This window comes from Apteryx mantelli, chromosome 30 (assembly GCF_036417845.1).
Source record: "Apteryx mantelli isolate bAptMan1 chromosome 30, bAptMan1.hap1, whole genome shotgun sequence".
Lineage (NCBI taxonomy): Eukaryota > Metazoa > Chordata > Aves > Apterygiformes > Apterygidae > Apteryx > Apteryx mantelli.
In genome coordinates this window covers 586756-609325 of record NC_090007.1, presented here as the reverse complement: position 1 = coordinate 609325, position 22570 = coordinate 586756, and the positions used below count along the sequence as shown (strand labels likewise).

The window sequence follows — 22570 nt, the reverse complement described above, 5'->3', positions numbered from 1 at the left end:
AAAGGAGGTGAAAACCAGCTTCACCCACCAACCTCCCCTCGCCCATTGCTCCCGGTGACCAGGCAGAAACAGGAATTCCCTCGCAAGAACATTACGTTTGAGGAAGGCTACTGGCTCCCTTGACGTGTCAAGGTTAGGGTCCGCAATAAAACCATTTGCTTCCCTAAACGATTTATGCTAAAAAAGGACCTGACAGGTGGACAAGTGTCCCATGCTCAAGGCTTGACTTTTTGGCTTCTCTAGCATTCACTTTCAGTCTGCAGCAGAGCCTGGTGTGGGACGAGGTCCTGACGGCTGCAACCCTCCACTCCATGCTGCAGCATCGAGACAGTTTATACAGCACTTCCCTCTCTAAAGATCTTTGCCAGATTTTGACTACGCTACGGATACTTAGCAACGGGGGCAAGTCTTTCTTTCGCAAATATTGGTTCAAGCTCCAACAGCATTAGCAGCTTCAGAAGCGTTACTCAAAAATAGGCAGTACCATTTCCAGCTCGTCGTCAGAGGCGGGCTCTGGGGATCAGCAGTAGTATTTACAGAGCTGGCAGTTAAGCCAAGCTAGCTAAATTCACTTTCCATACCCAAAGATGCTCGGAAAGACCAGCCTTCCACATCAGCATGTTTATTTGCAGTGAGCCTCTCTTTCCACTCGGAGCAGGAGCTTATTGGGAAGATCTGCGGGATCCAGTGAGCCAATGGGAATATTGTGCTCTGGATGAAAATCTAGGTTTCCGCAAGTCAGCACTTTCCAATAAAAACATCTTTTCAAAAAAAGAACTTTCACCACGTTGTCAGAGAAAAGGTGGCCTAATTACGAACCCGGGCGAGCGCAGGTGTTATCCTGTGACAGTGATATGGCACAAACATCCCCCCGCTGGCACTTGGATGTAGGTGTGCTGCGTCGCTGCCTCCTCCCTTTCCCGTCCCCGCCACAGGACTGCGGCACGTTCGGAGAACAAAACCCGCGCCGGTGCCAAGCGCCGCCGGAGGCTGGCGAGGAGCCAGGGAACAGCCCTCTGCCCCTGCCCAGGAGCCGCCCGGCCGCGGCCTCCCCGCGTGCACGCACACGAGTGTGCACACCCCCCCGTGCGCACACCCGGCCCCGCGGCGGGTTTCCATGGCGATGAGCGCGGCCACGTCGCTGCATGCGGTGCGATGCAGCGGTGCATGTGCGCAGGGGGAAGGGATGCAGGAGCCGCTTGCGGCTCAGCCGTTCCCATGGAGATGCAGCCCTGAGCACATGCTCTTGCCCAGCCCCTCGATCGATATTTACTTTGCCGGGAATGGAAGAGCGAGGAGGCCACGACCACTGCAGCAGGCAGCTACCAGCACTTCATTACAGTCCAGCCCCCAGAGGGGCAGGGATACCCGGCACAGCCAGGTTCTTCCTCTCCTGGGCAGGGGACGGCTGCTCCAGGCAGCTCGGTACTTCCCTGTGGTGCCGCTTCTCTGAGGAGCAAGTCCTTAACAGGACACTCTGCCTCCAGCCTTCACCACGCACCAGCATCTGAAAGGTCTCTCCAGCAGCTCCAGCCAGACCTCCCTGGAAGGAGAGCTGAGCCCAGAAGCTGCTCCCTGTCGTTGTCCCTCATTTCTGAGCTTCCACCTACAGCCAGGCTTTTCCGCCCCATCTACCTAGGAAGGGGCCAAGCACAGAGCCATGCTCTGCAGCTCAGCAGAGCTCCTTTCTAGGCAGAGATCAGGTTGCAACAAACTTCCTGTCGTTAATGGGCAACCACCACCTGTGGGGAAAATAATCCCAAGTGAAGCTTCCAGGCAAAGGTTAGTGTCTAAGCCTTTGACATTCAGGAAGGTGCTGTGCACCTTATAACCCATAGCCCTCTTATAAGGGAGCTTCCCAAACCCAAACAGTAGCAATTAGCTTGCTCATTCCTGTGGGGCGATGATGCATACAGCTTGGCTTTGTTTTCACAGGCATCAAGATGGGTGAGGGAAGAGGCAGCTGTTACAAATCCTATTACACTGTCAAGGAACAACAGTGATCTCTTTTAGTAGCCTAAGGCTCCTGAAGAATCCAGCTCAGTAACCTTGGAGCTGAAGTTTATATAGAGATGCCTATAAAATAAGCTAGTGTTTAATGCTAATGTATTCAACACAAAGGGAATGCAGCCAAAGGATAGAAAACAGCAGAGCTACAAAAGCAACAGCTCAATACATTTATTCTTTATATCCCGAAACCCATGGGAAGTCTATTCAAATGCAACATTTTCAGCTATCGTCTGCTTGGGCACAGCGTACACCACCAATGAAAAGCTCTGGTGTGAGGTACATGCGCTCACTGCTGTGCAATACACTGCATTTCTATTCCAGAAATCCGCAGTGAGGAGCCTCTGGTAGCTCACACCACTGAGTCCACTTGAAGGAAGTGGCACAAAGCATGCTAGGGGTGCAAACCTCTCAAGGAATCACCTGCTGCATTTTGGAGTTTAGTGTAGATGATGAAAAACCTCAGAAGCAATACCTCAGCTCTGCAGCCAGCCTGTCACTACCAAGAGTGACCTACTAGGCCACCTTCCCCACTATGCAGACAGCTTTGTTCACTGGTATTTCCCATTGAACACCTGGGCTTCCACTGCTTCCATCTGCAGTCCTAAGATACTCACAGCATAAAGATTTGGGAGTCTCATACCTGGAACTTCAGGTCTCCCTTCTTGGATACCCGAGTGTGCTCTGGGGTCTCCAGGTCTATAAGGAGCACTTACTTGGGGGGGGGGGGGGGACAAAAACAAAAAACCCACCATTTAACTCTGAGTTGAGCATGCAGACAAGAAGCCAAACCTCTCTAGAAACTAAAGGCCTGGCTCCTCAGGAAGCTTATAAACAGTCAGATATGCCCAACAGACAGCTTGAGTATTCGCACATTAGAGTGACCTGGAAGAACCAAGATCATCATTCATTACTGTTACAGAAGTTAAAGTAGGAATCTACTTACAAACAGGAACACTGGATGTGAAACTCAGCATCGTGACATCCAGCTAGTCAGAAAGCTTTTACACATCTAAAGCATAAAACTGCAGAGAGTATTATATATCTGACTTGAAAGTTGGTTATTCCATGGATATTAGCTAGAGTATATGGAAAGTTTAGGAACATAAAAAAAGTGTTGGAATGTGACAAAGGCAGAGCATCAGTTAAGGCCCTACAACCTCATACCTCTGAACTTCACCGTTCAAGCACTGAAGGGCTGGAGTGGGAACAGTTTGGAATGGATTATTATAGCCCTTTCCAGCCTCAGTCTTAAGTTTATCACCCTTTACTCTGCACAAAGATGCTAATATGAACAAACAATCCACTAGCCCAGAGGTATGTGAAAAGTCAAAGTTATATAAAATGAGGCAGCTGAAATTACATTAGAAGGAAAAATCAGAAGCAAAAAAGGCACAATAAAAAGATAGGAAAATCAGAAGCAAAGAATACAGAAGAAATTTATTGAAAGCACAAGTACAGACTGGCCAATAACTGCTTTCTACAATCTGAACAGTAAATAATGGAGCTACAGAAAGGTACAAAGGTTGTTATAAAATAGTTTTAATTTCTTTTCTTTTTGCATTACAAACATTCTTTGAAAGAGGCAATGGAATTCTGATGTTGTGTATGCTTACCCTCCCACCCCACCTTCCACAATACTGAACCTGTAATAGCTGTTATCAAAATATACAATACATCTGTTCACCATAAAAAACTGGGTTTTGCTGCCCCCTCATGTCTTACAACAGGTATAAAAAAATTATAAATATGTACACCCTTTTGTTACTCACATTCTTTACATGCAAACACAGGGATCCAAAGGAAAAACCCACAATTGCCTGGGTTCTGGGGTTACCTCAATTCATTTGCTTGCATTTTGCAAAATATATATAGCCTGTGTGTTGACCAAATCAAGGTTAAAGGCCACCAGACAGGTTTCATTCCAATAAGCCTCTTCCCAGTGTCTTGGGTGAGGTTGATTGAATGCATTTAAAAGTTAAACCACAGCTGTTCCACTTGGATTGCGCATGGATGTTTTCAAGGTACAGTGCTGCCTGTGGCACGTTCAGGAGTGCCAGCTGAATAGCCAGTGTTCCTTGGCTGTAAGAGGAATTGATTTGCTGTTTTTCATTTGGGGAAGAAGGCAGATGAGGAAATTAACTCTAGCTGACAATTACCAAGACATCTGAATTTGCCCTATTGAGTGTAAGATGCAAGCAAAGAGAGCTTTTCAAAGTAGCAGATGACAAGGCTTTTCATTAACAGGCTTATTCAGATTTATAGGTAACCGAAACCAGCATCTACTTGTCAGCTGAACTTTTTTTCAGCAAAACCGGGGGCAACGCTTTCATTTAAGATGGTTTCACACTCCTTTCAGCCACAAGCTGAAGACTAAGGCAGACAAGTATTAGCAATCTCATGCCAGCAACCCAAGCTGAACTCTCACTCAGACTTCACACGCTTCTCCAGCATAATTCACATCCTCAAGAGTTCAGGGAGGAACTAAGAAAAGTTAAGACTTTTCCAAACACTCAGTGCTAGGCAAGTCAAGAGCTCCCACACTAAGCAAGGAAATCGTAACTTGCAACACTAAGACAATTAAAAAACAAACTTTGGTCCACAATTTGCAGAAAAACCCTGAAAAAAAAGTACAAGATTCTTGTTATTTTGCATCCGAACAGGTTGCAGGTTAGAGGGAAATGTAAGGCAACATCGGATTATACAAAATAGAAGGCAGAATGGCCCGGGAAAAGAGTTGTAAGCCAGAAAAAAAAAAATGGTTGTATCATTGGGAAAAAACAATCTGCTGCATTCTACTTTTAATAAATTCCCTTCCTATAACTTAAAAAGATTTGGGCTTGTAGGTTTTAAAAAAAAAAAAGTAAAAACTTTAGCCTGGGTCCTTTTACTTAAATTCACAAGCTATTTGTGCTTGTTATCTCAAAACACTTTGCTTTAAAAATCTGCTTAACATGTTTTATCAGTTTCATTACATTACTCATCCTCAGTCATGACCTCAGCCTGATAACTAAATTCCTGCCCTACAGTTTCAATTACAAAAAAAATAAAATAAGAAAGTACAGTATACAAGGGTAATACCACAAAGGAGTAAATTTAGATTACGTTTATACCATCTTATCGTTCTATAAAAAGGTACTTAAACTATTTCTTTTGCATATAAAGAGATTAGAATATTTGGTCAACTGGAAATATTGCTAGGCACAGATGACAGCAACTGCATCAAAAAGTATAATACAAGAATTAAAACAAAAAGCTCAAATGCTGAAGACATGCTATAAGAATGATGGCAGAGCTACACTGGTCTTGTTAATCTCAAATTAGGGGCGCAAAGGTGACTCACATGAACACCTTTCTAAATGTGGGATATCCAATAATTTTTCAAATCCTAGCCAAGTATTTAGATATATATATACACACACACAATTTAGACAAACTCTTAATGATTCGTCTTCACAAGTGTCCAACAGTGGTTAATTTCATATCTTGATCAATGCTCTTGTGAAGGGTAGAGCCTGTTGATTTGCTATTGACATTGGAATGTAATTTGGTCATGGGAATGCTTCCCCACCCAGACCTTTCTGCTGAATGTTATAAACAAAGGATCTTAAACAACTCCCACTTGAAAAGTTTGCAGATGGAGATAAACCACATGCAAATTGGAAAGTGGCATGAAGATACATGATACTACGCAGATTGAGACATTTCATGGACTGTGGGATACAACTGCCTAAAGAGTCAAAGCCCAATATTTTCTTTATCCACTTGCCAGCTTCACTTGTCCTTTGTTACAATAAACAGATCTAGTAAGCCAGAACTCATTCATTCCCCTCAACTCTCCCAATCCAATTCCTACAGTTCAGATGTTTTCCCCAAGAGAAGAGAAGTTTAAGGCACAGGATAGCAGATGCACAGTTTAGGTAAGATCAATGCAACTTATTTTTGTGCTGGGCGAGTTGGGAACTCCAATACACCATGCATTTTGCAAAATCCTGACTCCAAGGCGCTAAAGTGAATTTACACAGTGGTTTTTAGGTCTTTCAAGGCATGGATGGGTAAAGAAAATAAAAAAGGCATCAATGTGAAACCTGATAAACTTGTTAGGATCTGCTTTTTGGGGGGAGGAGGAGCGGGAGGGGAGGGGAATTTTCCCAGAGCAGGTTCCGAAGTGTAAACTTTAACTTGTGATTTTTATTTGAACAGTCAAGATTGTTACCCATCACTGCAAGGTTAGCAATATGAATTAGATTTAACTTTTTTAAAAACCGGTAAACTGATTTCTCTTTAAAAAAATAAAATCTCTGGTCTTTTAAGGTCACTTCAGCTGCATTTTTAAAGTGGCTTTTTTCTGGAATGATGGAAGTTGAAACCCTAGTGTTCAGCCCTCTAAGGTCAAGGCTGAACCCAAGAGGTTTTAAGTCAAGTCCATTTTGTCTCACGCCTTCCAAAGCTTTAAATGGTGGACTTCGAGAAGGACACACGCAGGTGATGATTCTCCCCAAGGTCATGATTATGGAGGTCAATGAGCGATTGAATAGCTTCTTCCACAGAGCCCATCTGGATCAGAGCCATTTTACGGTCCTTCCTGACAAGGCAGAAATTTAAGTCATGTTTAGTATCATCATTTGTAGAGTCTAACTATGCAAGTTTTCTTGTCTAGCACACTCAAGAAGGTCAGACAGACATTTCACTTTACAGCTGCTTGGGTAATTGAGACATACTTTTTCCTTTTATATGGAAGAGTAAGCCTGTATGATAAACATGCATACCCAAGCAACTAACTCAGCTACCTTAAATTATATTTCTTCATCAGCTTATATTCACCATGCACTCAATCCAGGGTTACTCCTGAATTCCTTATTCTAGAGTCATCAGATATGACAAAAATCATTCTGCTCACCTTTAGCTTAGCCCAAGTTGATTTTCAGTCAAGATTACTAGTAAGTGCTTCTACCACCCTCACAATTAAGAGCTCAGCATTAGGTAGGCTGGGCCATAAGAGAAAAACTTACTGGAAGAATTTGAATCCTTTGACCATCCCACCATTGCTTGAAAATAGCATCTTGAGGTCTTCTTCAGTTATTGAAGGTCTGAAAGAAATCAGTTTTCCAGTCAACTTTAGGTTGACAGACTAAATTAACCTCCTAAAAGAAAAAATACCCCCACAAAAACACACACATACAATCCTCATAAGTTTCTTTTCCAAATTCTCTACCAGTAACTCCACCAGCTGGCAAAACTATGAGGAACTACAGGAAGATGAACAAACTTTACTCCTGCCAGCAGTGAAGAGTTGACTGTATTCACTCTGAAATTAGCTTCAATTGCAAACATTTTCACAATATTATACTCAGCCACCTAAGAATTTTCCGTGCAGATACTTACGGAATATTGGACAGATGAAGAGTGGCAGAAGGGGGGAAGATGTTTTGGAAATTTTTGGAGCCTGGTTTCTTGAAACGATGCAGAGGAGAATTTCCATAATCCTTAGTCAGGCCTTGGTCTTCCTGCCCCTCACGAGGAAGTTGTACTGTCTGATGCTTGGACAGCGTTATACGGATTGGCTTCCCATGAAGCTTCTGACCATTTAAATGACTCATGGCTGCAACAGTTAGACAGCACTGACTTCAGTGATACTTCATTTTTCCCCTCATGTTTAAATGCAAGCTAGAATTTCATTCTATTTCTTCCCTTTGCAAACATCACATGCTCCAGGAACTGCATATCAGGCATTATCACTCTGCCTTATTCTGTTCATTTCTCTTTCCAGTAAGATTATCTGGCACAAACATACTATACCTCCTCCAGAGTTGCACTATACCCAAACTACATGTGCAGGGAAGTAATTAAGTGCTGACATTCAGGGTTTTTTTGTTTTTAAGAGACAACAAGACAACAGCACTCTGATATTAAAACTTTAGGTAGTCATTAGGTCTCTTAACAATCTGATACAATTAAGCTTGCTTACCAAGCTGAGCCTGGTTTCCATCAGCCATCTGAACTAGGGCGTTCTCTTTCTTATTAAATAAAATCTTCACCCTCTGCACATCACCATAGACTCCTTCAGAAAGTGAGGAAGGAAAAACAGTCTTAGGTAGGAAAAAAGGCAGTCTCATTCAACTTAGCATTAGCTAATCAATCCAACAGCAAAAACATTCATTCACAACCAGAACTGATCTCATTCCAACCATGTTTACTTATTCTGCTCTACGTAAGGAAAATTCTTATATAGCAGAATAATAATGGAACAATACATTAAAGAAAAGATACTGGGTTTCGGCAAAAAGCAAAAATCTAACTGCCAGAAGACTGGACAATTTAGCATGCTACCACAATTTAAAACTCTTATAAAAGACATGCAAAGCAATAAAACATGCATAACTGAACATAAAATAAAGGCAAACTAAAATTAAATAGCAAACTAAGTAAACAATGTAAAAATGAAATTACGCATTCAAAAATGGCAAACTGCAAACTGTACATTTTTGAAGTATCAAAAAAGTAATCTCAAATAAATGAAAAACAAGGTAATAAAAAGTGTGAATAATAACATACCGAAAAGAATAAAGAGGCATTGGGGTGTAACTCTCTTTAGAGAACAGCAGAGCAAGGCAGCGGAGGGACAGGGAAGAGGTAAGGAATCGAAGGGGAGAGCGAGGTTGCACAAATCGTCCACAACGAGGAAGGGCAGAGTCCCCGCAGGAAATGGCGAAATTGGTTGATGGATGATGAAGTTTTCAAGATGGTTAATATTGAAGGGCAGGTTGGTTTCCGAAGAGCAGGGTTTTTTTTTTTTTTTTTTTTTGGAAGGGGAATGTTTTTATTTTTTGTTTCAAGCAACAACAGGAAGCAGAAGTACCGTGCAGTCAGTTGGCAAAGAAATTCCGGATCAGGGGAAGAAAAAAAATTCAGGGATGGGGGAGAAAAGAAAAAAGTAGCAAAAAACACAGGTCAGTAAATACATAAGGAAATATGTAGTGTTCCATCAGTCAGATTTATAGAATTCTACATACAATACTTGTTTACAGAAACAGTTAATAGGTTTTACCTAGTGGAACACAATGATAAAGAAAAGGCATTTTTACTTAAGATATACAAAGAGGTAGGAGACAGTATCACAACAGAGTGACTTCTACTGGCTTTCATATTGAATTAAACTGCGATAGTATTCTGTAAAATTATGACTAAAAATATTGTTTTCTCTGATTTCCAAGCATTTCTTAGAAGAAATGACTTTATGGATCAAGTCAAAAAAAATACAGCTGTGTTTGCTGCTTTAAGACAAGCAAGTAGAGGAAGCAATCTATATTGCATATTTAGCTGTAACCAAACAAGAAAAGTCCAATTTGGATATGAATCACTGCTTTTAAAGCAAAAGATTAGTGGTACAGCTGCTCCTCCAGATAAAAAAACCCCAAAACACAAAAACAAAAAAACACACCTCAAAGTGCTGCTAGAAGTACTCGCTATAAAGGAACTTGGTACCACATTTACAACAGAAGACTCTTCCCTTCCCTCTTTCTCAATGGGTTGACCTCATAATGCAGAAATCCAATACTATTACTCAGCCAGAATATCAAAAGCAGAAACAGCATCTCTGCTCCCAATGACAACACTAACTTAACATGTAGACAAAAGCCTGCAAAGTAAAAACTAGTGCAAGCTGAGACATCCAGACTTCCTCCACCTATTGTAGAAAGGGTAAGTGGAATAATTTTAAATTCCACGATTCTGAACGAAGGAGTCACTCTAGAGAAATACTGTCTCTTAACTAACTGGTTGTGGCACAGGTAAGTTTCTACAACACTGATTATACAAGCAATGGAAAAAGTTTTAGGTCTGTTAGTTCTCAGCTTCAGTCCAAGTATCAAAGTCTCTCTAGCCCAAAGATAAGCTGGATGGATAGTGAAGAGCTCATCAAAAAATACAAGGCATGAAATAACTGGTTGCTCCTATTTAAACAGGTACTGTGCACATCATTTAGACACTGCTCTTGAGAGCTGTGAACATATGCAAATTTATATAGGATAAAAGACTATGCTATACTCCATCACTGCCATCCAGTCAATGCAAAATCATCCTGAGAAAAGCACACTTGACCATATTACATTGGTCGAGAACAACAATGCCAGCTCTTAACATTTAAGATTCTTGTCTGAACAGCAAGTCATTGGGACCAAGCCAAAGATGACAGCTCCTGGAACAGCACAACAAGAGTTCCTAGGTAGAAAGAACAACTCATCCAAACCAAAGCTTGTATCACAGTCCATGCCATTATTTCATGCCCTGAAGAAAACAGTAATGATAGATAAAAAGAAGTCTGAAATATTGATTTAATTGGTTAATCTCATCAAGAGTTAAATATTTTTGATTATTCTTCATCACATCCAGACTTCCCCTTTGATGCAAAAGAGGTTTTGTGGTTACTCTGACATCACTGGTAAGTTTTATAGCTTTACAAAGTAGTATTAAGTTGTGTGTGCAGTCCCACCAGTTAAAGTATTGTTTTCCATCAGAGTCTCATCATACTCTATTGCACACATTAGAAGATTCTACACTTTCAATCTGACAAAGAGACAAAAGCTGACTTAAAAAATCCAAGATACTCTTTATCAAATTCTCTCATGATGGAGTCTTTCATTAAAGATTTTTTGTTCAATTTTAGTTGCTTCATTTTAAGAAGCCCAAATATTTCAACTCATTGAGATAAGTTAAATAGAATTGAAAATGTGAACTGAGTTAAGGGTTTAACTAAGGAAAAACTTCCAGGAATCTTGGAAAGGAAAAAAATAAATGTGCAAGCACATGGCAGAGGAAATACTGCACAGGTACAACAAAGTCAAGCTGGCAGGGGTCCAGACACTAAACAGAAAGAGTAAAGGTCAGAATGAACTCTCTCTGTAGTTCTGAATTAATGTATTAAAAACTAGAACATGCTAAGAGGGAGGCAGGGGGGAAATAAAAAAAAGAATGGACATGACTTTTCTGAGACCCAACTGACACTATTCCATGGAAGTGGCAGGGAGATTCCAAATAAGAGGGAGGAAGGGACAGGCTTTGTAGTCTTTATGGGACAAGAGCAGGCAGGCAGCACCCTTGGCTTTCAACCAAAGAAGAGCAAAGTTTTTAATTTGAGAGACAGACTTTCCCATTTCCCTTCAGCAACTAGAGTACTGATCTGCTTTGAGGTTTAGAACTGGCAGAGCCCATGTCATCTGCTTTTCTGGTTTTGCCGTTTCCTTTAGGATACAGTAGGATTTCACTTTCAATGAGTTTCAGCACAATCTGTGTTCAGAAAGTGAAAGCAGAGGTAACAGGAAGGAGGGAAAAAAAAGGTAAAATTAGGACTCCACTAACCTCAGGATTCAGATTGCTAACCAGCAGAACAGAGTTCCCTGCCCCAGTGAGGCCGGGAATGGCAATCCGTCCTGCTGCAGCCGCTGCAGCTGCTGCTGATGGGATAGCCAAAGGAGCTAGTGCTCCATGAACATTTGGAACTGACAAGCCTGGAAATTAAAGAATATTAACCAGTAAAGAAATTAACAGCATGTACTCTAGTGTATTTGCTGCACCAGAAGGGAGAACAGCACACCATCTTTAACATGCAAGTAACAGTTCAAAACACAGTGAACTATTCTAATAGCAACAGGAGCCTCCAATTCTGGTGCCGCAGGAAATGTTATAATTTCTAATAGTATTTGCTCTTGCAGTGCCTGGTGCTTAAGAGACGCCTCTCCACACAGTATTGTTAACTACAATATTTTGCATGTTTTACAAGCGGAATCAGCACAAAGCCTCAGTTCTGTTGGTGCAGGAAAGGTATCACAAGCAGTGCATTTGAAAAGGTTTTTCCAACTAGTGCATGCCAAAAATGCTTCATTCTTTAACCATGCATTTAAGTCAGATATTATATGCTACCATTAGCTAATTCCTTCTTGAACAGAGAAACATTTAAGTTTTACTTATATGCATTTCCAGGATGCTCAGTAACATCTGGCACCTCACAGTATTAGCCCTCCAAAGGGAAGAGCTTTAAACTTCATCTGCTAGTGGTTAAATGAAATTAATTCTCAAAGTGGCACCGTGCATTTCCCCAACAGGACAAAATATTGACAAAACATTAGTGGTTGGACAGAGTTCAATTTGTGCTTGTCATAAGCAAGGAAATTCTATCAAGTTACAGAAGAGTCACTGAACCTAGCTCAGTATGCTATGAAAAACAAAGCAAATTTGTTTTGCTAACACTCTGACAGGAGAATTTTAGCTCCCAGAACCTAAGCATTTAACTTCAAAAGCTTAGTTGTTTCTGTACATCGCAATATTTTGTTTTATACAAGTTGTCAATTTCACAGTGCAACCTTAACAGTACGATTAGGCTCATATTTAAATATTAGCTTTATTCAGAATATTTAGAAAAAGTAGATGAAGGTTCTTAGCTTTTGACCACCTTTACAGAAGTCAAGTTCCCAAACTCAGCAACTTAGTAATTTAATACTACAGAAGGAAAGTCTAAACACAAAAAGCTTAATTATCTCCCCCAAATAAATATTTTAAATAGTGCTTTTATTGTCTTCCCCCTTCTGCTATTCAGACTTTCCTGTTACCACAGGAATATTTATCTAGGCAGAGGTTCTCAACTACACTTTTGTGTTCCTAGTTGAGTTTATGTACTGAAACACCATTCCCTTCTATGCCCTAGTGCCAGCACTCAGGATATACATCACTAATCCCAACAAAAACATCACTTAGCTCTAAAACCTCAAGACAGCTTCAGAAATAATCAGAAAACCTATATAAAATTCCAACTTACGAAATACAGTACCTGCAGCCTGAGGAATTGCAAAGGTAGGAGGAAAGCCAGCTCCTGCATACGGAGAGGCAGAAATTATTCCTGGGGCACCTGGGAAGAGATGTACACATTATACATAAATACCCATAGGAAGACAACTCTAGACATAGCTAGAGTATCTTGAGGTCTCCATCCTTCAATTTAAGCACTTAGTTAGAAGCTAAGCCCCAATTATAAACAGTAAGTCAAAAATGACTAATGCAATACTGAATTTCTTCAAGAAATGACAATGAAGTATTTCTACTCCAAGTCTGCTGTTCTGAAACAGCTGTTAGAAGATGGCTGTTGACTAAACAAGCTAAGTAGCTTCCATAGCTGTTTAACCACAATAGTTTCAAGCTATAGGTTACAACACCCCAAATTATCGCTGAGAGTCCATATTGTAGACAGAACAGCAGATGGCACTAGAAGCGCAGAAAGCAGCAAAATCCAGAAGCCTTCAGCCAAAGCAAGAACAGCTTTCATAGCAGTAGCATGCATCTGCATCCATCCATCCCAGTACTTCACACGAGTCTCATCCAGTGGTTCCCAAGTTTTTCTAATCAGTCACACAGTACACTAAAATTTTATATGACCAAATATACAAGGATTACATCCCTTCCCCTGTCCCAACTGACACAAGTATCAGTTACATTTGTCCTGCTCCCACTTTAAGAATTCTCACCAAAAGCAGCTGCCATGGTCTGATCAAGAGAGGGCTGGTTATCCCCAGAAGGTAGGTCTGGCCGTGTATAATCTCTGCTCTTATCATTGTTATATTTTACATTGAGACTTGTGAGCTTTGAGAAATCTATGCGCAGTGTACAACAGGCATTGTAGATATTCTGTCCATCTAAAGACTGCAAGGAAATAAACAATTCTTTATCCAAGGTGCCAAATACTAAATCAGGTAACAAATCTCTGAGGAGGCAAAGTGTTACATCACCCCAGGTAACACCGGTCCCTCTGAAGACATGCAGCATCTTAATTTGTGTGATGCTAACATCACTTCATTTTATCCCCTTTGGTATTTACTCAACATAACCCTACTGCTCTTCTAGCAGTGAAATTCCCTCCCACTTGCACATGCAATCTGCCACTATGTCAATGCTTGCACAAACATATGACAACAAAATATTCCAAAATGTTCATTCCTAAAGTTGATCTAGATTAATAGATACCTGAATTATTTAAATTCTGAAACTTGCTTTTAGCAATGAAAGCATACTACTCACCAGTTTGGCATGCTGAGCACTCACTGGGTCAGCATATTGTAGCAGGGCCTGAAATTGGTTGTTCTTTGTGAACGTAATTATTTTCAAGACTGTACCAAACTTGGAAAAAATCTGCAAGATAATATTTGTGTGCCTTGTTATCTTATTTCCAGTAGGCGAATTTCATTTATCCCCATTATTAGAAGAACAACCAACAACAAAATTTATCTTTTCACCCTATTAGTTTTCAGCTTAAAAATTAGAGTTTTAAACTACTCTGTGGCCATTGTTTAGCTTACTAGCATGGCATCAGATTAGAAAATAACATGATTACTGAAGTGCTCCCTTAATAAAAATGTTTAGTTTTGTCTTACTAAATTCTTACACAGGGAGATTCACATACACCTTCATAAACTGGAACTTTCTCAGAACTTTCCAGGGATTCTTAAATGCAGTCAAACTCGCATTTTAAATACAAAAATGAAGTTAAGCAACCTCAGTAGACAGCAAGAGTAACTTTTCCAACAGACAGACAAGCTAATGCCCAAATGGCTTGTGTATTTTTCCCCTGCTCTCCCATAAGGATATCTAACAGCTACTTCCTCTAAATCCTAGCTACAGCTTCAAGAGTTGTCTTGAAAGTATCAGTATTTGTCCTTTGCACTGAACTAGATTTCAATCCAACTAAAACGCACCATCAATCAAATCTCTGGAAATTAAAATTCGGACAGATTGGGACCAAAAACAGAAGAGTCACATGGGCATCATGGTCCAGAAAGAGATTTGAGGGCTACGTTCAGAGCTGCTCACCTCAAAATTTGGTTTACATGGATAAGAACATGCTGTTAAAACACTTGCATTGCAAATATACTAATTTACCATTTGTTGCTACACTTTCCTCTATGCTGATCTACAAGAAGTTGTTGTAACGTGTTTTACCTGATGCAGAACATCTAGAGTGACGGGATAGAAGAGATTCTCAACAATGATCCTCAGGACAGGGCTCTGGCCAGCCATTGCCATCCCTGCATCTACTGCTGCTGCAGAGGCTGACAGCGCTAGGTTTCCGGACTGAACAGAATTCACCGCTTGCAGAGCTGCTTGGGCACGCTGCAGAACCAAACATCCTGTTAGACTGACACTCCTGCTTGCAGAAATACATATTGAAACTCTTGAGATTCCCGTCTGCAAACTACTAAAAAGCAGAACTCAAAAGGGCTAGCAATTAACTGTCCCTAAGACTGGGGATGCAATGACTTCAGCACATTTTAAACATGGGCAATACAAAAATCATCACAGCAATGCAAAAATACAAACCAAGTAAAATATGAAATACTTGCACTACAGCTAGAAATCATGAATGGTATATATGGATGAATTAAAGTGTTGCTCAGCATCTACTGATGCAGCAAAATTATTCCATTATTTAGAAAAATGGAAAAGCTGGGCACTTCAAGGGTGAAATACTGTCTCCAGAATACTACATTAACTGACAAGACTGAAAGATTAATGTATAGCTGCTAGGGATCCAGGAGTGAAAAAAGACTTGGAAAAAATTCTGTAAAGAGTCCCCCTTATGCATATGCCATTATAATAGGCTCAGCATTGTGCATCAGATTCTGGTTTTGTTATATGCAACAAGTAGCATTTCATCTCCGCAGCATTAGATCCTGATGAATGTCAGTCTGAAAAGCGAGAGGAGGCAAACTGAACATACTAGGCAGACATCCCTGATAAGGAGGCACAAGTAACTTGAACTTCTTTCCAGTGTTCTTGTTCTGAATGAATACCAATACGAGCTGAGCCAAAAAGGGGAACCTTTTACTCTATGCAGAGCCTATCTTTCACAGAAATTCTAGATAGCACAAAGCATTAAGAACTGCTGTGTTCAAGTGCTGCCTGCAAAAGCTAATACTCATTAGCAACGCATTATACTCTACCGAAGACAGAATTTTGCCCCAGAACTTCATTTTATATAAAGCTTCAAATATTAGATACAAAACATTTTCCAAAGCACTAAAGTTCATCAAGTCTTTAGATATCTATTCGGCTACTGTTTCTAATTAAAGAATGCTAATACACTGATTCTCACAATCTCACATTTGCTATTGTATTTTCTTCCCCTGACATTTCAAGCCAGTTCTAGTAGCTCATTTAACAATTTAAGATTTTGAGTAAAAACCATTACAGGAGTCCTTAAGCTAGAAGCCATTGGTAGAAATCATTGTCTCTTCCCTGCTGTTCCCACGCAGCACATGAAAAATCATAAGCAAAGGGAAAGATGCAAGCAAGAGCACTTTATTCTGAAAGTTAGGCTCTCAAACTAGATCAGAAGTGTTTGTATTCAAATTCACAGAAAACACAACATGCTCTGCTTAGCACTATCATAGTTAAATCAAATCCCTTGAAATCCTTTCATGCCTGTACCAGCAGCACAAATCAAAGCACTACGTGAGAACCATGCCTGTCCCTCCCACCAGCATGACAACGTAAAGAACAAAAACTAACTGCTTGGTTTGGAGAGTTGTCCGTTTTGAGCTCCTTGTGGTTGGAGAACTGAATGTAGATGGGCTGGCTTCGAAGGACTGGAGTGACTGTGGTATAGTAGTTCACCATGGTGTTGGCTGCCTCCTCCGTATTCATTTCTATGAAAGCCTGCACAGAAGTCAAATCCAATACATTCAGATATTATCAAAGTAGCTCACACTAGGAGACAGTGTTAATGCTTGACAATATCATAGTGCGATTGATAACTTGAGAAGGAACTTTATTTTTAATTGAACTGGATCAGTATTTCAATTTGACTACTGCATTTACAATCAAGTTTTTCTTTGCATACAGAATTGTTTAAGAACAGGCTATATGTAGAACAGATGAGGAATTTCACTGTCCAGATTGACATTAACATCCTGTTTGTCTCATCCCAAGAGCCACGCTACACACATTTAGAAAACAGGCAGCTACAGAAGTGTTCGCAAGAATGCCAAAATAATCTAAGAATCCAGGCTATCACTCTTATCATATTAAGAGACTTCTCGTAATTCTCTGCGAATTTGTAAACCTCTCATTCTTTCATACCTTTATGGTCTTGCTCTACTTTGAAACAAAAATGCAAGGGGTTGTAGCAAGTCATTATATTAAGTACTTTCATATAATCATGCCATGCAACATCTAAGAGAGGTACATTTTCATAATTAATATTAAAGACGTAGTATTTTATGTGACAATTAAAGTTGGCTTGCTTCTTTACTCATTAATTTGTAAGAGACAATTTTAGTTACCAAATTAGTGCACACCTTCTGCATTACCCAAGAGTATCATGACTTTACCCAGCTCATTTTGATATATCTGTAAAGGTATCCTTAACCTGCAAAGTTAACACTTGCGGTTACTCAACTATCAAGCAAGCTTGAGTGAAAAAAGCCAACTCACACCACTGTTGTCCAAATCATTTACCTAGTCTGTAATTTAAAACCAAGCATAATGCCAATTATAAATGACAACCTATAATTAGGAACTGAACTCCTTGTACAGTCTGAAAATAGCATTTTCTACAGCTCACAGGATAATCATGGAAAAGTAAAATACAGCATGCAGAAGTTTTTGTCTCCTAATGCATGACAGTTGTTTAAACAATTTGCATGTGGTTTACTGATGACAAGTCATCAAGTTTGACATAATCATTACTTTCAATTTTGAACACAATACCTGATTTTTTCCTTTCAACATTAGAAGATTGGTGACCTTGCCAAAAGGTAAGCCCAAAGAAATGACCTCTGCCTCCGTGACGTCACTGGGGAGTTTACGGACGTGGATTACTCGAGATGGGACCCCAGCGCTTCTACTATCACCTTTGAATTTTTTGCTGTCGTTTCCATTAGCTATGGAAAACAAAAATCACTGCTTATTAGAGTGGGTTTGATAGAACATGCACATATTTACCACATTTGACATGCAGTGTGCGCTTCCCATCCAGTTATTACTCTGCATTACAGAGAAATACCATTGTCTAATTTAACCAAAGTTTGAAGACACATGGTTTTACTCATTTTTCAAATTACATGAGTGATCCAAGTGACGTAGCTGAATGCCACAGCAATGGAATCAACTCTCCAGTGGCCATTTTGCAGCTTGTTTACAGTACACACAACCCCACCCACCCGCATTTCTACTTTGTTTAGGTCTGAGCCACTAATTCTAGACTGCTGCTTTATTCCTTTTTACTTTGAATGGCACTCTTCGCAATGAAGCAGCTCGAGGAGCACATCTTAAAGTAGGTGATGTTAAAACAACAAATACATGATCCAAGACATAATTTTAGATTAACTGGACTGCATGCATGGCAAAGACTGTCAACAGCACAATACCAAATACATTAGCTGATACAGTCTGGCAGGGAGGCCACAGCTAGGCAGAACATAAAGGGACTCAAAGGATAACGGTAGCTCAAAGCAAGACAATTCAAGGCCCTGAGACAAGCACAGAGAAGAAAAGTCTACACTCAACACCCAAGGATTCCGTCTTGGATGGGATTACTTACTTGGGAGTCTTACACAATGTAGAGGTAATAGAAAACTACTATACATGCCAAAATAATCCTACATGAATTCAACTGTGCTTTAATTGCACCAGTTTACAGCACAAACTGCATGTTCCAATTGCTGTAAAATCATTTTAGCAACTGTCCCGCAACAATTTTATTCAGGCCACTAACATTTTAATGCTATAGGGCAGAAGTTTATTACTTTCAGCTCAGCCTTACAAAAGGCCTAATAATAACAAGCACTAAAAACGAATAGATTTTAAAATTAAGAACAAGTGGGGAAAAAGGGGGGCCTCATAGTATTTGCAATGCTTATCATCAATTTCTATTCTTATAGACAATGTTACCTGCAGAAGAAGAGTTGCTGCTCATGATAAAGGGTCCGTTAGTAACACAAGTAGAGAAAAGCTCGTCAGATCCCCGCTGGAAAAGAAAAGGAGAACAGTAAATTGACAGCATTTTGCTAAATTCTGTTCAGGTACTTGGAAAGCAGAACAATTGAGCTATTAAGGTGCAAAAAACTGAACAGAAGTACAAATATACTGACAGTGGGCAATCAACCTCTCCATCCATCATATAAATTAAATACAAGTAAAATCCAATTTAGGAAGTGCGTAGCACTATCCACTATCTCCATTCAGCTAGGCATTAGGAACCTCGGGATTGTCTGAAAGCACTAAATCAAGTCCCCTCTATTCAGCTATATGTTCTCCTACTGTTTCTAGTAAGATAGATTTGACTATTGATATCAGATAAGATTATCATCCTTTTAGTTTAAGCTAGAACAATACTGCAGTTTATCAGAAACTGCAAAGCAGATGTGCCACCAGGCATTCATCAACAGGAGAGAAGATTATTTTACTGTAGGTTACCAAGAGTAAGAAACTCTTAAAGCTAAAGACAAGTTATCAAAAGCTGGATAAAGTGTTAGTGAATGACTTAACTACTATGAAAACAAGAGATGTGTATTTCCACCTGACAAGGAAAAGATGCAACCTGGAGAAACTGAAAACTGAAAGAAATGGGACTCTTCCCCACCCCTCCCCCAGCCTCCCAAGGGCCAGAGCAAGAAAAAAATCAAGTGACTAGAAAAGTAGCTACTTTTCATATTTTACAACAGTAAATCGGTCTGCATATAATAAAGTAATCTACATTCTAGTACAAAAAAATCATATCACTGGTTTGTTGTTTTGTAGCCATAATCCCCACAACAGTAGCAACAATTTCTAGGACCAGACAGTACCCTAAAGTCTCAGTAAACACTTTAGATCCGTCTTTGGACTTTGTTCTAACAGACACAGACAAGCATTCTGAAGCAGAGAAATCCAAGTATCACAGCTTGGCACAAATTCTTTGTAATCCCATCCTCTACTGCATTTTACACTAGGAGTTGTTCTACACTGAAGTCAACAGGTCTACTTGCAGAACAGAATGCTGCAAGTAGCACAGTTTGCATCCCAACATCATGTTTCTTTGATTTTTCTTATTGCAGTACAGTGCCTTTCAACTTAGGAAAGCACAGTCCAATGAGAAATTCTAAAACTACCCAAACAAACCGATAATGCAAATCCATTAACAGAAATGCATTTAATTATTCTAGGCTCTGTAGTAGCTGTAGTTAAGGTACAATTCCATCTACTTGCAGATGGAAGCCTGGCACTTCTCTCCTCCATTCCCTGCATATAAAGTTAAACAGATCTATGTGACAGGTTAATGTGAGCCATGTAAGTATTTCAACTCATTACAACATAACCTGTAAAGTCACCCAAATTACCTCAACTGACCAAGGCTAGTCTAACTTAGAGCAGGAGGTATTAAAAACATTACTAAGACAAAAGCAAATAAGACTACAAATTACTTCTCAGCACAACTGATATTCATATACATACAGTTTAAAATCAGTATGACTTAATTTTAAACAAGCAACACAGAAGACCTCAAAACCCACTGTAAGCAGTATGCAAACATGAAAATACAAATCCATTAAAAAAAAAGCACTTTCCTGTGATTTTCAAAGTGATTCATACACAGAAGTGCTACACTAAAAGATTTCCTCTAAAAGGGGTGGGGGAAGAAAAGAACTAAGCTCATCCCTGCCTCAGCTAAATCTCATCTGTCCTGATGAAAACATACCCTGTTTCATACTGTGACCACCAGAAACACTATCTTTCACCATGTCCTATATATCTAGTGGCAATTGTAGTAACAGTATCTGTGCAACAACAAAAGCTCTCTGCTTACTCTATCAGTAAACAGGTTGGAAAAGTAGGTCACATAAGGAGCCCCAGAACACTGAATTAGAGGTATCTTATAAACAGCTTTATTTTTTCCAGTCTTGAATTTCTTGTTTGACTACTCACTGCTAACTCTTCAAAGACAAACTCAAGGACTTTGATGTACTGAATATGAGAAATTAGGACAGGTTCCAAAATCATGGTTCATGTGCTACTACTGGTCAACTGCAAAGCACTGGGTAGGTTCTACAAAGGCAGTGGGTCACCCAGTGATGTCTCCTTGTTCCAGCTTAAGTAAAGTAGTAATTAGGAATTGGCCTTAACACCTGTTCTAATTAGCCCTGGGATTTTTAAGTACAACAGAGAGGCAAGCTAGTCTGGGAGATCCCATCTTTCTGATTACTTAAATTAATGCATAATTCAAGGTTAAAAAAATCCATCAGTTTGAAAATGCTCATGTGCCTAAATTATTGCAAAAAAATACAAGTGCAGCTTTACATTTTGTGGCATAGGTTACAACTGGCAGCTATTTAAAGAACAGCCTATGAGCAAACAAAAAACCTACAAATGCAGACAGATGTTTACTGACCTAAAAAAGAGCCTTGAAGAGCCTCTGAAACTGACTACATCATTCCCTAGCAGGCCTTGAACTTTTTTTTCTTTTTAAGAACTTAATTAACAACATGTATATTTCTGAGTATGCACAACTCAGACATTCCTAATATGAATCAATGTGCCTATGCAAGTACACTCAATTACCCCTTATGATCCACCATGGAAATGCTAGAAGAACAAGCCACTTGTTTGGCTGTCATGGAGGCAAGAATAGGAAACTATAGCCTGGAAAAACAAACATTTGTACCATTATGGAAAGAGTTTAAAATTTCCTGAATGAAACTTTCCCAATGACTCGTTTAAAATAAACATTTTCTTGCATATTTAAAAGTTTACTTGCAACACACTTCAACAAGGAATGCTTATTGCTGCTAGTTTCCACATGTCAATGTTTCTTTAATGAAAGAGTACAATTTTAAATCCACTTCCCCTCTTATCTTCAAGACAGTCTATGCTGCCTGCTGTGACCGGAGCCAGGAGGCAGAGGGGGATGATTGTTTGACATCAAAAGAAGCAGCAGTCAATTTGTAAGCTTCACAGTTGGAAGTACGTGCAAATGAAGAGGGAAGACTGAAGCATTTGGAAAACTGCAATTATTCTAAGGTCTCTTATCTACACACAGAAATTTACAGATATTACATATATTCTAATGTACAGTTATAACAGAATTACTCCCCACATGGACCCTCTTTAAAACAATGGCTTTTAAAGTACAAGCCAAAAAGGAGCATACTCAATGTAGCAAGGAGTTGCATCAGTTACATGATACTACCATAATCACACAGTATGTATCCGTGCTGGTAAGCTTCCTTGAACAGAATCAAACTGCATCAACTAATGCATTTTTCTTCAACATTTCTCACATTGTTACTCTGTTGGAACTATCACAGATAACTGTAAATCTCTAGTGACAGGTTTTTTTTGGAATGATCTAACCTGAGGTAAATTGAAAACAGAAGGGGGCTCAGTCTGCATTCAGTATGGAGAACTTCAGCAGGAGCTGATATCAATTGACTGTCTTTACACTTGCAGTGGTCGCCAAGTTCCCTTTCCAGACTGTTTTCTTTCTGTACATGTTATGAATAAGCTTTAAAAACATGTTATAATACAGTCAAATGCTCTGTACCAA

At 39.8% G+C, this 22570-nt stretch overlaps 1 protein-coding gene across 5 annotated transcripts in view; it reads right to left on the bottom strand.

The window, feature by feature from the left end:
• Positions 1-3428: 3428 nt before the first annotated feature.
• The window catches only part of PTBP1 (polypyrimidine tract binding protein 1), a 32244-nt gene continuing 13102 nt past the window's right edge, over positions 3429-22570 (bottom strand). For 2 of the 5 annotated variants that reach the window (XM_013942406.2, XM_013942409.2), the window contains 13 exons: positions 18940-19015; positions 17758-17930; positions 16558-16704; positions 14989-15159; positions 14071-14181; positions 13521-13695; positions 12818-12907; positions 11365-11513; positions 8563-8596; positions 7976-8068; positions 7393-7609; positions 7020-7097; positions 3429-6592 (listed from right to left, as the gene is read on the bottom strand). In XM_013942406.2, the coding sequence (XP_013797860.1) occupies positions 6460-6592; positions 7020-7097; positions 7393-7609; positions 7976-8068; positions 8563-8596; positions 11365-11513; positions 12818-12907; positions 13521-13695; positions 14071-14181; positions 14989-15159; positions 16558-16704; positions 17758-17930; positions 18940-19015 (1647 nt within the window). In that variant the 3' untranslated portion in view covers positions 3429-6459. The remainder of the gene's footprint in view (positions 6593-7019; positions 7098-7392; positions 7610-7975; positions 8069-8562; positions 8597-11364; positions 11514-12817; positions 12908-13520; positions 13696-14070; positions 14182-14988; positions 15160-16557; positions 16705-17757; positions 17931-18939; positions 19016-22570) is intronic. The other 3 variants (XM_013942408.2, XM_013942410.2, XM_013942411.2) reach the window with 3 other exon arrangements.